Source organism: Panicum virgatum, chromosome 6K (assembly GCF_016808335.1).
Source record: "Panicum virgatum strain AP13 chromosome 6K, P.virgatum_v5, whole genome shotgun sequence".
Lineage (NCBI taxonomy): Eukaryota > Viridiplantae > Streptophyta > Magnoliopsida > Poales > Poaceae > Panicum > Panicum virgatum.
In genome coordinates, this window is record NC_053141.1 from 18,780,840 (window position 1) to 18,789,911 (window position 9,072).

Below are 9,072 nucleotides of genomic sequence, written 5' to 3' on the forward strand. Positions count from 1 at the left end.
AGGATTGAAGCTCTCCTGTTCGGTGAATACGAGTGTAGCTACGTAGATTAGAATAAAACAGGAATCTGTGCGTTACAAAATCTGTAGTCACCTGATATTACAAAACAGTAGGTGCAATACAGTTAGCCGTTAGCGAACTACATAGAAGCGAAGAGAGACTACAATTGGTTAATAGCTAGAACCACACCACAAAAACGTTCTAGGTCTCTACCTTTTAACTAAGGATAAGAATGAGTAAGGCCTTCTAGCTTCCACAAGTTTTTGCCATCGCCCTGAAACTTTTCCTCAAAGCACCACATCAAGAATGAATCCTGAATTCCATCGGGGGCAATCTTTTCAGTGCTATCCAGTGATTACTGACTGACTGAAATCTTGTCCGCCGAAGAGCGATCAGCGACCAGTGACTAAATTAAGCTTATTTCTGTGGTTGAAGTTTTCCGACAGAGTGCAGGTACACCGAGACAGACACAACCCTGCAGGTTGAGCAGATTGTAATATTCTATCGTGAGTTTGAACGTTCTGATTAACAGGAGCAACAATGACATTCTAATTATCACTTACGTGGATCCAAGGAAGAATGCGAGGGATAAATGGAAGTTAAACAAGAAGACAGATACAACTGCTGTCAGAAGCATTGCAACTGAAGTCGAATAAACCTGTAAATACATAAGTCAGTAAAAACTGCTCTAAGATATATCATTGACTAAGTCAAAGACTGCTTCAATAGATTAACTTGGTTAAACAAAAGAGCACTAGGAAGACCAAAATAAAGTAATTTAACATCCACATAAAAGACACATCTGTTTTAGGCTCAAGCACCTATATGGCTCTATGCTGTTCCGAACAACAATGCCAACAACAACAAAACATTTTAAGCCCTGTTTGTTAGGGTTGGGTAGGCTAGAGACAAATTCCCCTTTGCAACCCGCAAGGTAGTTGCAAGTGCTATAAATTATTACTGTTTAAGCTAATGATAAAGCAATTGGTAGACTGAGGGTAGTTATCTTGCTACCCAAAAGAACAAACAGGAACTTGCAAGTTTGAAAAAACAGAACAGTAAAATATATGCATCAACAATGAATTGAGTATCAAAGGAGTTTGCTGCTAGCCTTCTAGTAAGTAGTAACTTCCTTGAAATGCCCTTATCCAACCCTCAACTTGTTAGCCTTTGACAATAACAGGGCAAACACAGAACAAAGGACTTTGATGGATGACGACAACTGAAGCATAGGGAGTTAGCAGGGTGTTTGAATCCTTACTTCCTGAGACAGGAGACTTATTTTCATCTTTCTACTTGATTAAATTAAGATGACGATAGTGACCTCACATAGAGGGGCTAGAGCCTAACTCATATGAACTATCTAAAAGGAAACCTTAGTGATCAGTGGCAGAGGGCTTGGTAGGGCAAGGTAGGGCAGCCACCATACCTCAAGTTTTGTTGGAAATGCATGCTCAACTTTGGACTGAGTTGTTTTAAGATACATTTAAGCCTGCTAAGCATCAACACTAGTGCTATACTGCAGCCTTTTGCTTCGTCAGACCAGTTCCGCCATACCTAACTTTCAATTCGTCCTCCGCCACTGTTAGTGATAGCAACTGACCAAAACAAAATATCTAATCTGAAAACTAATTGATGGAGAGGTAATCACGTTGTATAGATTGCATAACCTCCCTGTGTAAACAGGGGTATAATATATAGGGATAAGACTAGGCAACAAACCTCCCTGACTTATAGCAACAGAATCAGGGAGGGTGCCGATCTCATCCACTAAGTACAGGACGTGATTAGCGGGAAGCAGGGAACCTGGCTAAGGCTCAACCGCAACCTATCACAACCAATGGAAGGAAATATCCCTAAGCAAGGAAATATTTCTAACACTAATCAACCTAATACGAACTAATGCATTGCCATACTCACAAGTTGCAACAGTAGCTGCGTACGGGCTACAATGCCATAGATAAACAGTATGGCCCTAGTGGGCTGCACATGAATCGACTTAATCAACTTCAGTAGCATCTCTAGATATGGTTAGTTTAGGATTGATTGTAATCCCGGGATAACCTTCCTTATCTCTAGGAGAGGCTACTTGCCCTCCAAGCCATGTAATCCTATATATTCGCCCTAGAGCCATGTTTTCAAATCGTCTAGTCGAACCTAGTCGCCATGGGACCGATCAGACGACTAGTCGCGATTAGTCGTCGATCAGGCCGATTAGTCGAGCTTAGTCGGTCCTAGTCGTCTGCCTAGTCGTCCTATGTGTCCCAGGACCAATATGATATATGTACTACATATTACTTAATAAAAAGCAAGTATGAAGGCAACAATAATGGTCGATTTTTCACTTATTTGTGAGAGATGATTTGTGAACTGTCCAGAACTCTGTATTCCTGTCCCATAGTCCATATTCCTGTCTCTCAGCCTCTATATACAAAAAACCTAATGGGCCACCTTGCCAGCCCATCACCGGCCGAGGCCCACAACTCAAACAGCCCACAAAACAATCTCAAGTCTGATCGTTTTCCAACCTGATCGTGCGACTAATCGCGACTAGTCGACGACTAGTCGGACGACTAGAAAACTAGTCGCCCAGACCTACTCGGTGTCCCTTATCGGGGTCACCGGACCGATAAGCCCGACTAATCGCGACTAATCGCGATTAGTCGGACGACTAGATAACATGGCCCTAGAGGTTCATGCAATACATCATACACAATCTTACATGGTATCACGAGTCTAGGCTCAAACCCTAGGCCTCCATCTTCCGCTGCCTTGGCGCCGCCCCCGGGGAGATCGATCTCCGCCGGGGTAGTGCCCGCGTAGGATCAGCGAGCAGATCCCTCTGATCCGCCGTGCCGTTATTGTCAGACAAAGCAGATGGACCTACCTCCTATGGTGATTCGATCTCGTCGGGCTGCCTCGGTGCCGCTTCCCATCGTCGTCTCCCCCGGCGCATCTGGCCTAGCGCTGGCCCTCCCTCCTCCCGCGCCGCCGCTACCGCTGCCTGGTACACAACCTCGTGGCTGCGGAGTGGTGATTCGATCTCGTCAGGCTGCCTCGGTGCCGCTTCCCCTCGCCATTTCCCCGACGCATCTGGCCTAGCGCTGACCCTTTCTCCTCCCGCGCCGCCGCTACCGCTGCCTAGTGCGCAACCGTATGGCTGCGGAGGAAGCACGAGGGGGCACTAAGCTGCCACGCCATTGAAGCCGCTGGGATCAAGTCGGGCCACCGCGCCGCCGGTCGTTGCCGACTGTACCCATGGTCTGTCTGTTGTTGTTCCTTTTTTTCCGATCAGAGATCGGATTGCGTCACCCTGCGGCTTATCGTTGTCGACACTCCCGAGGGCAAGGTTGTCGTTGCGCCCTCACAGGCTGCAGCGCCACCCATGCTGGTGGTCCTCGTCAAGCTGGCTCTAGATCCGATTCTGCACCTATTGCCGCACGCTCATGGACACCGATGCTGATGTTGTTTAAGGAAGATGCGGTCGCGCTTAGCTGCACCATCTACCAACGTAGTCGGCTCATCGTCCTGCTGAACCTATCGACAAGAAGCTGCTGATTTTGTGTATTCGGGCGCATTCGCTGACACTCGGACTCGCACCCTCCTCCACGGCTTTGACCACGTCCACCTTGACCTCGGCTACTTCGGCACTAAGGGGCTATGATCTGCATGAGCTACTCTAGTCGAAGCATTTGCACCAGCGTTGGATGTTAGAGTATATTAGGCAGCTCCGGATATGGTTAGTTTAGGATTGATTGTAATCCCGGGATAACCTTCCTTATCTCTAAGAGGGGCTACTTGCCCTCCAAGCCATGTACTCCTATATATTGGCCCTAGGAGCCTCAATGCAATACATCCCATGCATCATACACAATCTTACAACAAACGATGTTCATGAATAAATTTGAACACAAGTGGCGCATACCTTGACTATGTTATCAGCATATTTCATCACCATTGAAACAGCAATTCCACTACACGGTAAATGAAACCAGAGTAAGCTATACTTGATTAGGTGACAAAATGAAGTTAAAACTGTTAGTTGTTTATACCTCAGTGCATGGTTCAGAATCATCAAAACTGTGATGAATGAATACCCATGGAAAAAGCCTCTGTGCCAGATAGAATAGAATAACTCAAAGTTAAATACATGAATTCTACTAAAGGCAACATAAGAGTAGTAGTTTCCATGAGCACTAACTTATTCATGACGGCATCATAATCCTGAACACAAATTGCAACTAGATTGAAGATCACCCCAAAAATGTATAGCCAAAAGTTCTGCACGTTAATGTTTCTTGATGGCCGTTTTTTAATGATAGCCTGCCATGTCCAAAGATAAATAAAAACCTTTCCTAATGTTTTACACCAAATGAATTCATTCACAGTCAGATATTTACAAGAGAAACAAAGAGCAACAAGACATACCTCTGTATATACCCCAGCAAAACCACTTAAAAGAGCCATCACCTGCAAGAAAATGACCAATTCAGCAAGGTGAGGGGAGCACTTCCAACAGTAATCTAAATGAAAGTGAATATATCTTCTTTTACAACTCACAATCGCCATCATCCAACCTTGAATAGGAGTTTGAAGCACATGGTCAGATCTAAAAAAAGGACAAATAATATTTCAACTAGTCAAAACTCATATTTCATTAAATGATCAAATGATGGCCAGACAATGTAAAGGTAGGGAGGGAATTGAAGTGGAATATTGCTTAGTGCTTACGAAGGATTAAGTTGAGCTGTCGTGCAACCAGCACACAGAAGAATAAATGCTGCCCACTGGATTGCACTTAATCTGAAAGGACAGGGAAGACACTGAATATACATATGCACACTGTGAAAGACCGGTGATAGGGAAAAAGTACTGGTGAAGCAAAGATTGTGAGAAATTCCAGGAAGGAGGTGAAGAAAACAAAAGTTGTGATCAGCTAGAAAGCCAATAACACAGTGATACTTCTTTTCTCTCAACTCTGGTATCTGGCCATAGGCCTAAAGATTTGAAATTCTAATTCTACTTCTAATCCAAGCCAAACCATAATGGAATCAACAAAACAAACTGCAATCATGCTTATTATGGCTCCCTGCCTACGAGAGAGCACAATCTAACGATAATTTGCAGTTGCTTGGAAGATACTAACTTTTTCTTCAAAATGATGCGGTACAAGACACCAGTGCTGATGATATTCAGGTTCTTCAAGATCTGGTAAGCTGGTGCATCCACGTAAGCAAAGATATAGTACTGGCAGATAACAGCAAAAGGATGAGTATGTCATCATGCTAAACATCACGAAATGAAATTGACTGTATCACAGAAGTACCACACATACCTGCAATAAGTTCTTCACCATGTAAAGAATAGCTGGAATCGGATATACGCTGACTTCATCAAAAGATGTAGTTAACCTGAAAAAATAATAAAATTCGTAAGTTGTAAATTTCTTCGGAACATAAGACCATGTCATGTTAATTGACTTGAATTGGTAAGTCAGACTTATAATGATATACTCCAGCCTAATGTAAAACTATAGAATTATACACTCATGAAATGTAGAAACTGAGTATGAGTAACACAGTTGCCAAAATGCAGCCCTCACCTATTATCATCAGTAACACCATGGCGGTTCCATGTCCTAAAAAGAGCAGCTAGTGATAGAAGGCATTTTAAAGCCTCGACCTTGACATATACAGACGAAAATTATTAACATAAGATTGTATTGAAAGAACAAAAGGGGAAAATCTGACATTTCAGTGGGCACATTAGTTCATGCAAATAGATAGGCAATCTAAACATATATAATATACATCTTGAGACATAATTTTCTCACCGAAAAATTAGCTGTTGTGACACTATATTCATACTTTCCAGCCCTTTTTGACCACACAATTAATATTGCCTGAGAACTTGTTAGCAGCGTCAATGCAAGAGTAACAACAGACCTATCACAACATAAAAATACGAGGTAAAATAATATTGAAGGAAGTAAGTGATTGTAAAGAGAGGTTGAGGGAATCAGCACTTACTTTAGCTTCCAATTAGACTTGCCTTTTGCACCACCTGCAGAGCTGAGACCAGTAGCTGTAGCTGAAAGAATCAACAATAAGTTCTACACTGTACAAATAATAAGAGGCTGTTTAGTAGAATGTATCACTAACTTACCGTTTACGCTGGATAGTGACCTCCCACTAAGACTTTCTACATCCTTCTGAGATAAATCATCATAACTCTCCTTCAGGAAAAGAAGATATGTTAGACACTGCTCTAGAGAGGGAATAAAGAGTTGGTATCGTGAATAAAAACAAATCAAAGCAACACCCAAGCTAGTTAGTGCTGATTTTCTTTTCATATGGTTACTTATGGGAGATAGGAATTGGAACAAAATTGGTCAATTCCAGTGGAAACCGTTCATACAATGAATTGCACATTCAAATCCAGTTTAGTTCATCCTGTTAGTGTTTAGTAACAGATACACCATTTTGTGAACCATCAGTTGAGTCTTCAACTTACATTAGAAGTAGTTAACTGTGTTATATGTACACTGCAGTGCTCCAAAAACAAAAGGAAAAGGGTACAATTCCAAGTTTGAGCAGTCATCGACATCATCAGTGAGTCGAACCTAGAACATAGAATGAGCTGACACTGAGTCACTATGTTTTTAGGTTTGGACTGTGTTCCAATAGTTTTAGACTTTGCAAACAGCCATCCCATTAACAGGTAGTGAATTGTTTTTCCCTCCCTACTCAGCTGCGCAGTAAACACAAAGCTGAAGTTGGTTACTCTGGGAAGTACCAAAAGGGAATTGTAACTTCACCCTAGACCCAGAACATTATTCTAGCAAGCTATTAGACAGTGCAAACACAATTGCTTGCCTCTGCAGTCCAAATCATCTCCAAACTAACCAATACCACATACTGGGGTCGCTGGAAATGCAATCATGTATTCTAAAGTCATACCAGAACGAGCGGAGCGCACGGCCAATCTGAGAGAACAATACAGTCTAATCGTCAGCATCACCAATAGCAATTATATCCAGCACATGGAAGACGACCGGACTTCCCCCAAACAGTATTTGCCAGCATGACAATCTCACGCGCATTCACCATGGCCATTCGATTAGCAACCCTACTCAGCACGACAGTTACAGAAATCTACCGCCCAGGTACCGATTCCCAGTAGATTTCGAACCCTAGAGAAGACAATGCTGCAAAAAGAGTCCCGAAAATATCGACCCGGGGGGGGGAGAGATTCTCCTAGATCGAATAAGCTACAGAAGAGACCTAAATCGGAGGGGCGCATTGAATCTGATAAATTCCTCTCCGGGTTTGAGTCCCTTTGCAGTTGCTAATCTAGACATGGGATTTACCTGATCCTTCACCCTCCTGTACTCCATTGCCGCCTCTCCGCCCAGCTTCGCCGCGGAATCGCGTGGGCCGTGGGGTTTAGGGGGAGAGCGCCGCCGCTCGCGGCGGTGTGGAGACCGGCGGGTGGTCTGGGTTCTGGGCTCCGGGCTCCCCAGTCCCCCAGCAGTCGGTGGCACGGACACGGGAGCCGAGGAGCGTGTAGTGTGGTGTCACTGGCGGTGACTCGGGGTGGATAACGAGCTGGCTCGGCTCGGTCCGGCTCGTTGCATTAACGAGCTGGGTCAGCTCGGCTCGTTTTTCCGACGAGCAGAAATAGCAGCTCGGTTGTTTCAAAACTAAAAAACAGCCCGGAGCCTAAGGATCGAAAAGACTATGCATCGCTTTGCTACAAATTTTGACATACTAACTGGGCCGCCTATGAGCCGTCTATCGTGATTACATACGTGAGCTAGGCAATATGCAACTAGCGACCTGGCGTGTAGCAGCATGTGGCCACTGGCCGCGTGATTAACACGCATGGTGTTTGCTATCCTGAAAGCTAGCCAATATGCAACTAGCGATCTGGCGTGTAGCAGCATGTGGCCACTGGCCGCGTGATTAACACGCATGGTGTTTGCTATCCTGAAAGTTGACGTGCATCTTTTTATTACTGTTTTTCTTTTCTTTCGTCTATTTCTTCTGGGTTCTAATTTTCCTTTTTTTCTTTTTTCTTTCTGTTTTATTTTTCTTTTTTCTTTGTGTATACTAACTTCTTTTAGTTGAACACAGTAGCTCATGTGGTGCTGGATGATGGGATTTTCGTTACTAACATTACGGGCCCAATACAACCTGCTAGGTTGCTACGGGGTTTGCTTCCTAATGTTTCTGCTAGCGGACTAGTGAGTAGTTAGGATGGCAGAGAGATAGTACAACTCTTTGTACTATATATTCATACCACTAGATTTTTATGTACAATTTTTTTCCTCATTGTTTTCTTTTTCTCATTCTATTATTTTATTCTAAGTCTGCATTTATAAAAATCATGTCTCTTTCTCCTTTTATTTATACTTATTTTCCTTTTGTATTCTTATCTTAATTTATCTTTTTCCTTCTAAACTAGTTTTTACTTTTTTTTTCTTCTCGTGTATTCTTATTCTATTCTATTCTATATTTTCTTTTTTTATTTTATTCCACTCTTTTTACCTATTCTTCTTATATTTCTTTGATATGTTTCTATTACTCCCTGTCATAATATAAAAGTTCGAGGCGTATAATTTATTTGTTCACTCTATAGATTAAATTGTTCTGCCATGTTAACTCATTTGTTCACGATGTTTAATATTTTGTTCATTCTACATTATTATTTGTTCATTATGTGTAAAAAATTTGTTCGTAAAAATAATTATTTGTTCGTGTTATTAAAATATTTGTTCTCATTATCCGAAACTAATTATTTAGTATTAAAGAAAATAATTTTTAAAAATATTGTGCAAATATAGGCAAGTGTGGTCTTATTTTGAAGATCTTGTCATGAAAAAGATAATGGTGAAACTCAAATTTAATATAGATGCTCGGTTTAATATTTATAGTTTTTTTATTTCCCGAATTTGTGTGCATGTGGGTGATGTGAGCATCATATCTTTTTCTGCATGCATGTATCCTTTGATTAGCTGGCAATATGCACATCACAACAGTTAATACTCCACAAGATAATTACCGTTGGATCCC

General features: G+C 42.3%; 1 protein-coding gene across 3 annotated transcripts; it reads right to left on the reverse strand.

The window, feature by feature from the left end:
• Positions 1–18: 18 nt before the first annotated feature.
• Positions 19–7,594, reverse strand: LOC120711974 (CMP-sialic acid transporter 2-like). Of its 3 annotated transcripts, none has more exons than XM_039997652.1 (15): positions 7,368–7,594; positions 6,164–6,233; positions 6,028–6,088; positions 5,832–5,943; positions 5,601–5,680; positions 5,334–5,409; positions 5,145–5,245; positions 4,730–4,801; positions 4,559–4,607; positions 4,427–4,468; positions 4,200–4,321; positions 4,051–4,110; positions 3,924–3,972; positions 562–656; positions 19–473 (listed from the first exon to the last, which is right to left on the reverse strand). In XM_039997652.1, the coding sequence occupies exons 1-15, from the start codon at positions 7,392–7,394 to the stop codon at positions 416–418; spliced, it is 1,074 nt and encodes a 357-aa protein (XP_039853586.1). In that variant the 5' UTR covers positions 7,395–7,594; the 3' UTR covers positions 19–415. The 3 variants fall into 3 exon arrangements, with proteins under 3 accessions (XP_039853586.1, XP_039853587.1, XP_039853588.1); XM_039997653.1 differs by having other exon boundaries at positions 6,028–6,082; positions 7,368–7,569; XM_039997654.1 differs by lacking the exons at positions 19–473; positions 562–656 and adding an exon at positions 678–1,596 and having other exon boundaries at positions 7,368–7,570.
• Between the last annotated feature and the right edge of the window lie 1,478 nt (positions 7,595–9,072).